This window comes from Typopeltis vanoorti, chromosome 13 (genome assembly GCF_054136105.1).
Source record: "Typopeltis vanoorti isolate ZY-2024b chromosome 13, IOZ_Tvanoo_1.0, whole genome shotgun sequence".
In the NCBI taxonomy this organism is placed as follows: domain Eukaryota; kingdom Metazoa; phylum Arthropoda; class Arachnida; order Uropygi; family Thelyphonidae; genus Typopeltis; species Typopeltis vanoorti.
This window is the reverse complement of record NC_143561.1, coordinates 121,009,415-121,025,520: the sequence shown is the minus strand read 5'-3', so window position 1 is coordinate 121,025,520 and position 16,106 is coordinate 121,009,415. Positions and strand designations below refer to the sequence as shown.

The window sequence follows — 16,106 nt, the reverse complement described above, 5'->3', positions numbered from 1 at the left end:
ACCTTTTTTTAGTAGCCATTTTGGAAGAATTGATTAAATAGGATATGAAATTCTTTTCTTTTAATTTAATCATTTATTAGTACATTTAAAGCTCTATTTTTAATGTTTTTGCTATACCTAATTTTTGTCGAAGGTGATGGAACAAGCTTCCATGTAGGTGCTTGCCTCTTCCAGCGGGTTTTTTTTTTTTTTTTTTTTGATAAGGATGTCTAGGAATGGCAATTTTCCATCCTTTTCTACATGTAATGTTAATTCGATTTTCAGTTATTGATTATTCAGAAAATGTACAAAATCTTCAAGGTCTTTGTGGGTATGTTTCCAAATGATAACGATGTCATCTATCTCCACAGACAAGGATTTTCCTCAAATTTCCTTTGGCCTGCTTGGCTGCAAGGTAGGTTCCAAAAGTTTCCAACCTGACATACAAAATCACGTGAAGTACTGTATTGCGGCGGTCAGTCTCGGGCCAAAAGAGGGCGCCAAGGGTAGAGATAAAAAGTAGAATAAAAGGAGTTTGCACCCCTCCCTCTCTCCGTTTTTTGCTTGTTCGTTCCCTCCCATGGACCGGCAGATCTCAGATAGATTCAAGATGTTATTCCAATGCCGGACAGTGAGCTTATCTCCTTGATGATCGAAGTTCTGGATGGCACTAAGCACAAGATATCGGCATGTGCTGCCCACGTTCTTTCGCTGGAGATTTTGTCTAAATGAATCATGGCAGAATACCAGGAATGGTATTCTGCCAAGCAGAACCAGAATGTCGTGGATATAATGCCAGGAGCAGAGCAGATGTTTGAATGGACGACTAGCTAAATTCCCACCATGTAGAAGCAAGCGTATGGATGTTGCATGTCGTGTTTGGTCAAAGAAGGTAGAACTAGACCGATCTAAAGATCCTGTTGCGGACATGGTAATGTAGAAATTTTGATATTTGTTCCCCGTTAGATAAGAAAAGGAAGTTCATAAAGTAATAATCAAGTGTGGACTGAATTAGAGAACTTTAAGTATTTGTTTAGTAGCAGATAGACAGATTGTCCGGAAATGATTATAGAAGTTTGTGTCATAGTTAGTTAGTGAGTGTAATTAACCTTGTAAGCAGAATAGTAATTGGATATATTTGGTGTATATAATCATCATCATCAGCCATTATCAATCCACTGCTGGATGAAGGCCTTTCCAAGATTACTCCAACACTCTCTGTCCATGGCTCCTTTTCCATGTCACTCCTGCAAATCTGATGATATCATCAATCCACCGTGATTTCGGTCTGCATTGTGGGCGTTTTTCCTCTCGTGGAATCCAGTCCAATACTTTTTTTGTCCATCGCTGATCTTGTCTTCGGGCAATATGCCCAGCCCATTGCCATTTCAGATGTTTCACTCTTCCTATGATGTCAGACTTTGGTTTGATTTCTTATCCATGTATTCCTTTTGTGATCCAATTTTGTGATACCTAGCATACTTCTTTCTATACTAAATTGTGTTGTTCTTAATTTTTGAATTTCCTTTGCATTCAGTGTCCATGTTTCACAGCCATATGTCAGTATAGGAAGAACACACTAGTTAAAAACCTTTCTCTTTAGGCACAATGGTAGTTGGCTTTTGAATATTAAATGTAATTTTCCAAATGCTTTCCACCCACGCATCACATGCCTTTTAATTTCATCCATGATATCTGTTGTCCTAAGTATATGTAATGATCTACTTGCTTAATTTCCTCATTATTGATTTTTATTATTTCTGGTTGGACATAACTATTTAACATAACTTGGGTCTTCTTTAGGCCTGCTGTTCTGCTAGCAATTTGGAGCTCATGGATACGAGTCTGTAATTCATGTGCAGTTGAAGTAAAGATAACTATGTCATCTGCAAAGTATAAATGGCTTAAATATCTTCCATTTATCTGCAGACCTTTCCCTTCCTGACAAGAAGTTTGAATATTTCTTCTAGACATGTTGTGAATAATTTTGGAGATATTGTGTCACCCTGTCTTATACCTTTCTGTATTCCCACAGTAGAGATGTTTCCATTGAAATGAATTGCTGCTGTGGCATTGGTGTATGCTGATTTGATTGTGTATATAATATGTGTGTTTTAATGATTTAACTTAAAGGAATGTGTTTATTTTCATGTGCTAGAATGTCAGTTAGTTTCACATAGTTTGATTGAATATAGCATTGACATAGTTGAATATAAGATATGATTAGCTGTATATGATTTAAGATTCCCAATAAATATGATGTTTCTTGTATATCTGTGAGTTGCCTATAATATGAACCAAAACCACCACTCATAAAATCTGAACCATAGCGGGAGAAAGGGGAAAGAAAGTATAATATGTTGTAATAGAGGTCATGACTGCAAACAAGGATTATATAACTTAGTAGAGTGTTTACTTTAATGAGTGAGGATACTAAATTGTTCAAAAATGTGCTTTTAAAGTCTGGAAAAGTTCCCCTGAATAAGAGTCTTGTATTATAGGAATATTGGCTGGCGCAGCAAAAAAAATAAATTTTGCCAAGATCCAAAAAGGGACTGCCCCAGACAGCTAGATGAAAGGATTAATCTTTACTAATTGGAATAAGCACGTGTACAATCTAGAGATCAGCCAGAGTAGTTTAGTTTGCCTCCCATATAGAATAAGAACATAGGAAGTGATAGAGATATTAAAGTCAGTAAGATATTGGAAGTCTGATAGTAATTGTAGAGAGGCAAGATTATAATTAAACTAAACCAAATATAAGGAAAAATGTCGACATAACAATGGCGCAACCGACAGGATGTGATTAGGTCCCGAAAAATTAAGTGAATTGATTATCACCGTGAGTTGGTCTTTGGTTCATATCGGGCAGATCAGAAATTTGTTGGGAATATTAGAAATATTTTGTTATCTTAGTGTAAGCTCAAGTACAAGCATGTCTCTCCCAACTAATTCGGAGATGAATGACACTGAATTTTTTCGTACGATAAACCTACAGCAAGTATTTCCACAGTTCTCTGGAGAGGAATCAGATGATGTAATAACGTTTTTTGGGTATATTGAGGAACTGAGAAAAATCGGTAGATGGAGTGATTTCCAACTCCTTATTCTGCTACACAGCAAGCTAGTGGGGAAGGCCAAAATCTTTTTCTACTCCTCACCAATTCTGAAAGAGACTCTGAGCTACTTAGAATTCAAAGGAATCCTTATATCTCAGTTCTCGAGGATAAAGAATGTAGGGCCTAATTTATGGAAGCTGCAGAAAATGGTGTAAAAGGATAAGGAGAGAGTGTCTGACTTCCATAACAGGTTGCTGACCCTTCAAGTACCCTAAATGTCTCAAGTGAAGACAAGCACCATTTGGACTGGGCAGTTTTCCAACACTTTAGGATTGGATTAAGACCAGAACTGAGGGAGATGGCTTTCGGTAAGGAAATAACCAATTTGGAAGAATGCTATGCTGCCGTGAAAGAGAAAGAACTACTGCTTAGTGACATCTGTCCTGCAGCTAACATAGGGTCGGTTAATGTAATTAGGGAAGAGGGAGATAACAATAGGGATCCAGGGGTTATGAAGGAAAGGCAGAAAGCCCCAAAAGGAAATGAGGGAAGTAGAGCCGAGTCAGTTTTGCCAGGTTTCTACTAATGTTCCTGATCTAAGCAAAGTTTCGCTCATTAATCGGGCAGGAAGTAGAAAAATTACAGCAGCCTGTCATGGAACGCCTAGGCGAAAAACTTCATAATCACATGTAGAGGATAAGTGTGAATCTCTTCTGATTCACTAGATTCCATGATGGTTATATAATGCTAATATTTTTAATTCTATGTATATGAAACTCTTTGATAGGTTGCAAAAGCTAGCTGACAGCCTAGTTGGAAAATTTGTGTCATCTGGTCTTATGCAGCAGCAGTATGAGAGAGTCAAATTGCATGTTACTGCCCTCAATACACTCTTTCGTACTGACAGATCTGGTGTTGCTAGTTTTATCAATAAGAAGAAGAAACTAAGAGAATCATTTGATGGCCGGACCATTTTACAGGTATGTTAAGAGTTGAAATTAATATTTTGAGTTTATTAATTTCAATAATCAGATTCTAATATTATGCAGATATAATTATAGTATAAATAATTTCAGTTGTCACTACACGTGGAAAGAAAAAGACAACTGAAATTTATTGTGAAAAATATATTATCAGAAATTGATTTTTCACAGATCATGAAAATTGTACATTCATCCAGTCTTTGCACAGTGTACACGTACACACACAAATGATCAAATAAGTGCATTGTGTCACTTTGATTGCATTTGCAAATCTTAATTACATGATGTGTAAATTAACAAATTTGTCAAACACTTTGAAGTAATTATTAATTTATCACTTGAAGATCCTACGTAGTATTTGAAACTAAAAAATTGAAATACTTTTTAGCTGTTATTAAAATGATGTGATGCTTATGCCATTTTGGCCATTGTTCTGGGATATGCTATATGCCAGTGGTGTTCAACCTTTTTTACTTCGTGAGCTATTTCTCTATAAAAAGTTATTAGGCGATCTACTCTCTTATATAAATCATGTTCCCCCAACCTGATATCTGATTACGCACAAATAAACAACTAAAAAAAAAATATATATATATATATTGGAATAAAATATTTATTTCTCTATTTTGGAAAACCAAAGTTAGAAAAAACAGATTGATTACAAACTACAAGTTACAGGAAATGCTTGTTGATTAAAAAGAAAAAAAGTTAATGTGAAATTTGGCATTGTTTGGACCTCGCAATATTTTCATAGTCAAGTTCATATGAAGAAGTGGCCAATCGCAGACAATCATCCAAATGATCATTTGTAATTTGGTTTCTTAATTGATTTTTTATGACGGTCATATTTAAAAAGCGGATTCTGACAAGTATGTCGATCCGAAACACGACAGAATTTTCCGCGCAATATCAGTTAATATTGGGAATTTTTCATTTTACGTTGATTTTAAATGTAAACTATTCTGAATGTTTATTATCTCAAGTTCTACTTCAGCTTGGTTTATATCGAACAGCCCACTACTTTTATTTGAAATTTCTGTGATGTTCAAGTTTTCTTGAAATGGATTATTGATAAAAGATACAATCATTTCAGTTTTATTAAAATCTTTAAATCTTGAATTTATTTCTTCCTCAACTAATTCTATTTCACTAATAAATTCTTTTAAATCATAGTGAAGCATTTCTTGATTTTGTTCAAAAAATGTTAATAAATATGGGAGATGTCTAAATTTGCAGTCATTTATATTTTTCTTTAATAAAAGTAAGTATTGTTGGAAAGTTTTTATTGAACTTAACATGTCAATTAAATTTTTATCGCTACCTTGTAACTCTAAATTTAAATTGCTTAATTTTGTACAGAAATCTACTAAAAATGATAAGTGTAACAACCATCTTTTATCATTGTGGATAAATATCTCCTTTTTCATCAAGAAAAATTTTTATATCGTTAATTAATACAAGAAATCGTTCTAAAAATTTACTTCTGCTGAGCCAGCGAACATTATTATACAACAGAAGTTCCCTATCATCATCTGCCTGTAATTTAAATAACTGCCGTTGCAGGGCTTTTCCTCAAACAGAATTTACAATTTTAAATGTAATATCCAAAACATCTTTTGTGTTTAATCTTTTACTACGTAGTACTTGTTGGTGAATAATACAGTGGTACGTTAAAAAATCTGGATATTTGTCATCGTTTTTACATAATGAAATGAAGCCTGATTTATTACCTATCATTGCAGGAGCACCATCAGTAGTAATAGACACAAGTTTAAAAAGCGGAAGTTTGTGTGTTGTTTCACAAATTCATCAAATGCCAAAAAAATGTCTTCTCCCCTAGTCCTTCCCAATAATGGTATAATTTTCAAAAGTTTTTATTTACTTTAATAATCTTGAAATACTGTGCGAATAAATACCATTAGCTGAGTAATATCAGTGAAGTTGTTTGATTCATCAAATTGTAATGAAAACGCAAACACTGGTGAATGTCTGACATTAACCTGGCCTGGAAACTTTTCTCCGGCAATTTGAAACTGCGGCCTAGAAGTAGTCTCTCTCTAGCGATGTCTTGAACCGAGAAGCTCCTTTCTGGAAGTGGGAAACTCCTCTCTCAAGCAACGTGGATCTGTGCAGTCTCTCTGATGGCGACTCCGGACTGGACGGCCTCCTCTGTGACAGCAATTCTGGAACTGGGACCCCTTCTGCTTGCTTCACTCCCTTTTTATTAGGCCTCCTCTGAGACCTCGCATGAAGTTTGGCACACCTTTTGTTCTTCTCAGCTTTCTTTTGATTGTAAGCTGCCAGCCATCAGAAAGTTGTTTGAACTCTTTCTAACTGACTTCAGAGATGTTTACACTTAGAGCCTTCAAGCCTTTCTCATACATACAAGTTTCAATAACAATCTTTCTAATGCTGCCCTTTACAGCTTAAAGCAGTATATACAGTTAGCTTCAAAAGAGTTATTTACAAAAACATCTAATACAAACTATACCGAGACAAACAAGGTTTATTTTTTTACAATATTCACATGGGACTTAACCTAAGTAAAAAATTGATGTAACGTGCTTTGGAATATTTAATATTTAAGCTACAATCGACTTTTTACACTTTGCTTATAATTGTATTCACTCGCTCGCTGTTTGACTTCCACTAATCCAAATTAATTCATTTACCCAGACGGATTTAACAATTTTAACGAAAAATAAACAATAGCAATACACTTAAAGCAAATTAAAAATAATACAAAATAATGATAAATAAAATATTATGTTTTCAGTTTTAATTAAATTTGTAAGGAGGAATACACAAGAGGTCGACCAAAAATCGCTCCACGATCAACGGGTTGAACACCCCTGCTATATATGCCATTTCATATATACATTCTCTGACAACTTCTGGCAAAGGTAGAATAATGGTAGTTTTCCATTGTCTGATATGGATATTCCACTTTACTAAATATACATGCACATTAATTTTTAGGTATGTATTCGCAAGAATAGGTTTTTTATTTAAATTAATAGTTAAATACAGGTATCCCTCAATTAACGCGGTTAATTAATCCCTTGATGTTACCGCGTATATCAAAATCGCGTTAATCAAATATAATAATCAATGTAAAAAGTACAATTCGTCCATGATCGATTACTGTATTAATAATTCGTTTTATATGGTACTCTTTTAGGAAAGATAAAAAATGAATGCAAAGTAAATGTTTAATAAATGCTTATACCTATGTTAGTTACTGCAATTTTTTTATCAAAAGAAGTTATCAAGAGTCTTTTGAACAATTTTAGTTTTTTTCTTATCGGCATAAATTCTACAAGATAACAAGCAAAATGACTCTCTAGACTCGGCAAACAAGCATTCCTCGATTAACATCTGGATCCATATCCATTCCTTGCTGCTTAAGCGATTCTAAAGTGCGAAATATTCCATCGCGTTCTTTGACTGTTATCTCCTTTGGAACCTCATCTTCATATTCCATTTGTTCAATGAAGATGAAGGAACAACAACGTGCATATCTTCATATGCACGTTGTTGTTCAATTTCAAGATCGCTGTCTTTGAAATCTTTTGAATTTGAATCCAATAATTCTTCAACAGCTTCTGCATCAAAACCAAGGTCTTCACCAATTGCAATGATTTCTTTGACCACGTTGTTCACAGGATTTTGAAAACGACCTAAGTCATTAGCGCATTCTGGCAAAAGGTTTTACTATGCAGCTAGAAGACACTTTCTCCTACGAGTCATGAATGTTTTCAATCGCGTGTTTAATGTTAAATTTTTTCCAAAATTCTTTGAGTGTAAACGCATTTTCTTCTGTTGTTGTTTCTACTGCCTTTGAGAATGTCTTTTTAAGAAAATAGGCTTTGAAAGTATGACGCCCATGTCCATAGGTTGTAGCAATGATGTCCTATTTGGTGGGAAAATAAAACTTTCACATTTCAGACCATTAAAAGAATTTGGATGACCAGGTGCGTTATCTAAAAGCAAGAGCTTTGAAAGCCAAGTTATTTCTCTTGCAATAAGCATCAACTGCTGGGCAAAAATAAGACTTAAACCAATCTTCGAATAGACTTTGGGTAACCCAAGCCTTCTGATTCGCCTGCCAAATTACAGGTATAGAGTTCTTGTTACATCCTTTTAATGTCCTTGGGTTCTGAGTTCGATAGACAAGCAGCAGCTTCAAATTAAAATCTCCATTAGCATTCCCTCCAAGCATAACAGTTAAGCGATCTTTTGATACTTTACAGCCAGGCTGCACTGCTTCTTTTTTTAATATAAAAGTTCTGGATGGCATTTTTTTCCAATAGAGGCCAGTTTCATCTACATTGAAAATTTGGCAGTAATCGTAATCATTTTCTTCGATAAATGTCTGCAGTTCAGCAGGAAATGTGGATGCACCATCTTCATCGGCACTTGCAGCTTAACCTGTTATTTTCACATTCTTTAGTCCAGCCCTAGATTTAAAATTTTCAAGCCAGCCTTTGCTAGCTGCGAATTTTGAATTGTCTTCTTTATATTTAGTCTCTTTAAGTCTTGAAAACAGACTTAAAGCTTTGGCCATGATATTATACGCACTAATTGGAATTCTCTTTTGATTGCAGTCTTCCAGCCAAATAATCAACAGATCTTCCATTTCAACCATTATAGCACTCCGGTTACGTGTGCATTGCATACTTGCAGATGTAGATGCAACTTTACCTTGCTCGCAGTACTCATCAGCTTTGGATAAAATAGTCCGTATGTAGACTCATTAAAACCAAATTCGCTTCCGATCTTACTTTTACTTTCACAATTTATAAATCTTTTAATTATATCAAGATTTGTATCTAAGGTAATTACTTTCCTCTTCTTTTTTTCACTGAATGACCCGATTGTGGGATTGTTCATATTCTTTGACATGATTAATGGGCTGTAAAATTTACGAAGAACGTAATTTGTAAATATGTACAGCAGAGCAACTGGAGCTTGTAATACACCCACCCTTAATGCTGGCAGCAAAGTAATTGGGTGGCACTCAGGCGATGTCATCATGCTCATGCTATGAGGCTTGCATGTTTTTGCGTGGTAAATTTAAAGGCGAGTTAATCAAAACTCTTACTGCGTATATCAAGGGATTGCTGCAATTAATTTTAGCGCGGTAATCAAATTACTGCGTTAAGCAAGGGATACCTGTACTTGGAAAAATGCTCATGAATGTGGTTTTCTATGTGCAAATTAAATAACAAACAAATGTAACTATATTATGGAAAACATGGGAACTATAAATTTTTTATAGATACTCTGTTATTGAATTAAATAATTATTTTCATTAATATAATTAACGGCTATTTTAGCCTGTTTTTGTTTAGGAGTGTCCCTTATATTTAATACATTGGCTAACATAACTCAAAAGGGGTATATATATATTTTAGGGCATTATGGGCGAGTATAGAAGGCAATTATGGCAGAATAAAAAATGTGTAAAAATTATGTACATACCTTGTTTTTGGTTTAGAGATGCCTTCTAAATCCAAGCTCTTGTTGAAAGGTTGTGTGTAAACGGGGGGGGGGGGAGAACATGGGGATGTACTGGAGACACTGGAAATAAGTTTGGGAACCCGGGTTACTATTAATAATATATATATAAATATATATATATATATTATTTTGTTGTGGGGAGAGGGAGGGGGGAGGGTATCCTTATGTGGAAACTGGGGCAAGGGTTTACAGGGTATGGACCGTTTCGGTCATCATCTGACCATCGGCGGAACTTTGTGGGAATGACTGTAGGGGTATGTCAAGGTTGCAGCCTTGACATAGCCCTACAGTCAACCTTTCCAATGCATTAAATATAAGGGACACTCCTAAACAAAAACAGGCTAAAATAGCCGTTAATTATATTAATAGTGTTTAAGAGGAGTAGCATGGGAATTTCCCAGAAATTATACTTAATCATTATTTTCCTTTTTTTAATTTAGAATTAATAGAAATTCATTTATTGCTTTGTGTGCGTGCGCGCATGATACATAACCTTCTTAAATGATAAACTCTTCAAGTAAAGTTTCATTAAGGAAATAGCTGTGCTGTATTCTTAAGGATTTATAAGAAAGTCTTATGCACTTCAACAACAAGCTATTCCAATATTCTTAGCTGCACACAAACTCAACTTCTTCAGATGCTCACTTGTCCCCTCTGCACCATTCCATATAATAAAAAATTTCATCACTGGTATCCCATAATATCCTTTCAGAAGTGTGTAGGTCTCTATATCATCTCTCTTATTCTTGCTTAATGGTGTAAACACTGTCTGTCCTCGTAATCTATATTCCATAATCCTGACATCTTTATAACTGCACATCTTCTGCATCCCCTCAGGAGACCAAATCTTTGCAATAGTATTCCAGGTGCAGTTGTATATGTAACATTGCTGAAATATAAGTAGTTATTAATTAAAGTTTTTATAATTAATAATTGAGTTTATGTTGTCATTTCCTAAAAAATTAGAAGTAAGTTCATCAACAACTAGCTTCTTCACTTCTTTACAGTTACCCTTTCCCATGAAATATTCCCCAAGGACTACAACACCAGCTCTTTAAGACACAGCATTTATTTGCTATTGGCCTGTTTTGTGGGAAGAAAGAACCTAGAGACTATTGGTTAATTAGTGATCAGCAATATGGAATGATAAACATATCACACAATTCTTGTTCGTAGACCTCTCGCTAATTATACCCATCTTTGGATCTTTGGATACAAGCCATGTGTCAACTCATGCAGTCAGTAATGATGTTTCCATGGTATTCAATCAAGTCTGGCACCATGGCTTTTTTTTAATATGCCAAATTTTTGGCATTAGAAAAATTAGATGAATACCATTATGAAGTCAATAATGATGAATATCTGCCAATTAGGACATCAGGAAGAAAAGATTTTCTTCTTATCCTTGAGAATACAGCACAGGTTATTCATTAATGAAGGTGTACTTCAAGAGTTTTATTTTTCTTTTAGCACAACTCTTCAAATATCCAAACTCCATTTTTCTCTCTTTCACCTCATTATTTTTCTGTCAACCATAACGACATCTCCTTTCATGTCTTTCTCTGGTCACATAACTCCTGATGAATCAATTGCCTGTATGTGTTGTTTGCAGAAGAAATTTTACACAGTGTCTGACTGTGGTTATCACATAATACATTTATTATCTACACAAAAAGAAATAAAATTACTTGAAACACCATGTGATGGTATATGAAAGTGTTGGATTTGGTTATAGGATCAGATGCCCACATTGCTTCCAACTAGTGGAAGCAATCATTCAGTCTTGACTTGGCAGATGGTGAAATGTGGAACTACAGTGCTACATGGGAAGTGGTCAAGAGGTATCTGAACGAAGCAATATCAGAGTGTATGCCCAAATTCTGGAAGATAAATTAAGCAGGAAGATGGATGAGTACTATCATTAGGCAGAAACTGGAAAAAAGAAAAGCTTGTATATAAGGAGAAAACTGATCAGCATACTCATAAGTGATAGAAGATTCAGACAAGAAAGGTGACCAGCATGGTAATGAAGACAAAATCAGATCATGATAAGAAATCAGCTGAGCAAGCCAAACAAAATCCCAAAGAGTTCTTTTGTTATGTGGCAAGTAAAAGGAAAAATGATTATGGAAGGATAACTTTAACAAGTTCTGGTGGTAGTGAAGTGACAGAAGCAGATCAAATAGTTGAACTGTCAGTGACCATTTTGAAAAAGTATCATCAAAGTGAGGATATTGATGTGAGAATAGAAGTTGATGATTTGGAAGTACTTAGAATATTACATCTCAATGCAAATATGACCATAGGATTAGATAGCATACCAGCTATTACTTATTATGAGAACGTGCAAAGGAATTGGTGTCGCCTCTGACTAGGCTGTTTAACTTAAGTTTCAACTCTAGTAAAGCCCGTAGTGGAAGGAAAACGAAATAGTCCCTTTGCATACAGGATGCTCCAAGACAACAGTAACAAATTATAGTCTAATCGGTATTTTGTGAATGGTGAAAGTATTGGAAAAGATGGTCAAAGATAGAATCAGGAATGGGTGAATTAAGAATGATACTTTATGGGGACAGCATGGCTTTCTGAAGGGATGGAATTGCCTTAGTACAGATAGAATGACAGTTAAGTTTGGTAACAGGGAATGGACACACAGTGATACTGCTGGATTTTGCAAGGCCATTTGACAGGATACCACATCGAACCCAGGTGTTCCAATTTGAACAAATGGCAATGGACATGAAACTTGATATGGATACGAGGATGGCTGATGAACAAGTATCAAAAAGTAGTATATGAAGGAGTAAAGTCCAGAAGAAAGTTGAGGTGCCGAGGTCATGTTGCTAAAGTGGCTAAGGTATTCCATAGGATTATTTGATTATTGAAGAACCTGGGTGACCAGATCTAACTACAGTAATCTAGAGGTGAGGAAATGGTGGAGAGGATCCAGAGGGTAGTGACCAAGATAGTGAGTGATCTGTGGATTGCAAAAGTTGGTTGATAGGCAGAAAAGAGAGGATATGGTAAACAAAATAAGCTATTAATGTGGTTTTATGGGATTGATGCAGAGGAAATATTTCAGCACTTGACTAGAGCAGCAGGAAAGCAGAGTCCTGGAAATTGAGTTAGCAAGTGTCAGGACTAAATTTTTTGCTTGGAAAGTGGTGAATGAGTTGCCAGAATCAGGGAGAGGAGAGGTACGATAGATATTGTGTGCATAGTTAGGGTCTCCTGTAACAAGTCTTCGGACTGTATGGAGTTGCCTTTGTAATAATAATATTTATTTCTACAAATTCTAAACAAATAAAATATATTAATTCAATAACAGACTATTTTATTTATCTTGTTTTCCATAATACAGCTATCTTCCTTTGTCATCTGATTCTAACATCTAAGTGATGATGTTCAGTTTATATATCTGTGATACTGGAAATGATTTGTGGAGTAATATTGTTATTACCCCACAGTTATTACATGTTATGTAGAGTTCTTATAGGACGATCTAAAGCAAATGGCAGTTTGGGAAAAGGATAATGGCTATCAGTTCAGTGAGTCAAAGTGTAGTCATGCACTTCAGAATGAAAAAAGGACAGGTGGTGTAGTTGTAAGAAATTAATAAGCCTAGAGATTTTAAAGAAATGATGGGAAAAATATCTCAAAGGGTTACATAGATATTGAGAAGCACACTGAAAAGAGTGCTTCTTAATATTAATGTTGTCTTCCTCCTAACACGGATTTTAGACCAGGTGGCCTATTCCAGTCTCAGGCCATCTCTTTCTTGATCTTCCAATTCTTCTTTTTCCACTTATTCTATATTTGTATAATATTTTCGGTAGTCTGCTGTTGTCCATTCGATTTAAACATTCTATTCGATTTTTGTTTATACCGTCTTATGCGGTAATTAATTGGTTTTATATTCAGGGATTGTAAAATTTCTTCATTTGTTTTATGGTCCCACTTGGTATATCCAGCTGTTTTTCTGAGAATTTTGTTCTGCTGTTTTAATTGTTTCTCATCTTTCTTTTTTATGGTCCATGTTTTGCTTCTATATAGTATAGCAGACTTGGTTTTGACTTTACATTACATAGTCTGATTGTAGTGTGTTTTTGTACTAGAGTTGGCTTAAATATATTATTTATTATGCCATTTACTTTGGCAAAGTTTGATATTTTAGTGTCTGTCTTTTTCTTCTTTGTATGATAAGTCACATCCCAAGTATTTGAAAGTACTTACTTGTTCTAATACAGTAAACCCCAAAGTTACGCGGTAGGTGGGACCAACAAAAAGCGCGTAAGTCGAATTCGCGTAACTCGGGGTATAATTTTGCATGTAATTTATATATACAAACATACAATTGGGACCAAAGGTTTACAAAAACACCTATATCTTTTAAGAAATATAATCATAATTGTAGTTTTTCGTACATAAAAAAAGAAAGTTATTTCGATGTCAATGGTTTTGTTATTTTTTATATATATATAGTATATTAACTATTTAGTCTACCGGCTGTGCCTTTGTTAATAATTATACTATATACTTATGAGGTTCCAGAAGTTATACGGCTCTGTACTTCATTTTCAGGATCCTTTTCATCAATCAATGTAACACACATAAAAGTCTTCTTGACTAAATCTTGTTCCTTTTAGTAGCAATACTCATCAGATCATGCATCCTTAATACCTATAAATCTTCTTAATCAATATATTTTCTAAACATTCACTTTCAGGCATCCTTAATACTTATAGAACTTCTTTATCAATATTTTCTCTAAGAAAAACATTCACTTTAGAGTGTAAGCAACAAGTTCTTCTTTCATTCACAATACTAAATGACAGTCTTAACTTTTTCCACTTTAAAAAAACTTACAGTCAAGATTCCCTTTTATTCATTACTTATTCCTCCTTGAAACCTATTATTTCCACTATTCCTTTTTCGGAATACACTATAAAATTTCTTCCGACTGCCACACACAAAAAAAATCAAGTTCCTTCCAACTTGAATATTTACCGGCCAGTGTTCTAAAAACTTCCGAACGCTCTCTTGTTTACAACCGTTACTTGGATACGCAACGCTTTCCTTGTCAGCTGTCAATCACACATCAAATCCTCTCCGGGAGCATGCGCACTCCACAAAAGTCAGAAACTACGCACTGCAATAAAATGGCTGACTCGCTGTATCCATTAGCGCTAAGAGAAAGTCTTTCACAAAACACAAAATTCAACATTTTTAAACCACAACAAACTTTCTTATAAGTTTTCTCAAATATTCAGTTTAGTAAGTACATCAAATTTTTTTACTTCTTTACATGTTACTTCTAATATAACATTTTCATAACGAGCACATCATAAGTGCAGACACTGCGTGTATGAAAACAAAACTAACAAGCATAATTAATACGTAAAAATATTCAGAATTTTTAATATGATTATTTTTACAGTTTCATAAAATCTAATAGTCTGACGGCATAATGTCTTTTTTTGTCACGCAAAATTTCTTCATAGCAAGCTAATGATTTTTTTATTCCTTTCCTTGTGGCTACAATTCGTTCCTCGTTAGAATCTATGTCCTCCAAAATCTGTAAACCTTTCTTTTATGATTGTTCTTACTGTGGATTCCTGTAGATCGAACTTCTTTGCTAGCTCACAAATTTTCATTCTGCCTTCAAAATCCTTAATAATGTTGAGTTTTGTTTCCAAAGTCAATGTTTTTCTTTTCTTGCTAGCTGTAGAAGAATCAGACTTGCTTCTTTTGGATGACATTATTATTTTTTATTTGATAAAATGTTTATCAAGAACATAACATTAAACAATAGTAAGGTTTGTAGACTATAAAAATCGTGTATGAATGGAGATCGTGCGAAACACGTCAGTGCTTGTTCACAGCATGTGTGACACTGGCAAATGTGGCCAGCGCCTGAAAGATACAACTAGTGGTGAGACATGAAGCGGGATGGGAATACGTACATATAAGAAACCGTGTAACTCCGGATTAGCGTAAGTCGGGGTATGGCTGTATTTTATTATCTATCACTATTTTACTTCTTATTGGGTTTTCTCCTTAGATATTGTTTTGAGATATCATTTAATGATTTTAATGATCTTTGTAAAACATCTTCTGATGTAGTTAATACTATTTGATCATCTGCAAATTGTAAAACAATATCTATCTTCATTTGTGGGGTTATTTGTATACCAAATGCTTATTCTGTTTCCAGATTGTTATAATTTTATTTATATATATATATATATTGGAAAGCAGAGGTGAGAGGGTACATCCTTGTCTTACTCCTCTTGATATATCTTCCATTCTGAGATGTGTTTTAATTTAACTGCTATTTTATTTCCTGTATATATTTCTTGAATGAATTGTAAAAGTTGATTTGGTATATTTAAATCGGTTAATATTTTAAACAATTTTTGTCAAAAGATTTTTTCATAATTAATAAAGGCCTACAAGTGTTTCTTTTTGAAATTGTCTTCTATTTTCTATTAATATTTAGAGTAAAAATTGGATCCATGCAGGATCGGCCTTTTCAAAAACCGTTTTGTTTTTCTAATAGTTT

The 16,106-nt window shown here is 34.4% G+C and overlaps 1 protein-coding gene across 3 annotated transcripts in view; it reads left to right on the top strand.

Annotated features, from left to right (window-relative positions):
- Window positions 1-16,106, top strand: part of LOC150100506 (activating signal cointegrator 1 complex subunit 1) — a 215,244-nt gene that overhangs the window by 178,838 nt on the left and 20,300 nt on the right. For all 3 annotated transcript variants that reach the window (XM_090403290.1, XM_090403289.1, XM_090403291.1), the window contains exon 8: window positions 3,826-4,018. In XM_090403290.1, the coding sequence (XP_090259416.1) occupies window positions 3,826-4,018 (193 nt within the window). The remainder of the gene's footprint in view (window positions 1-3,825; window positions 4,019-16,106) is intronic.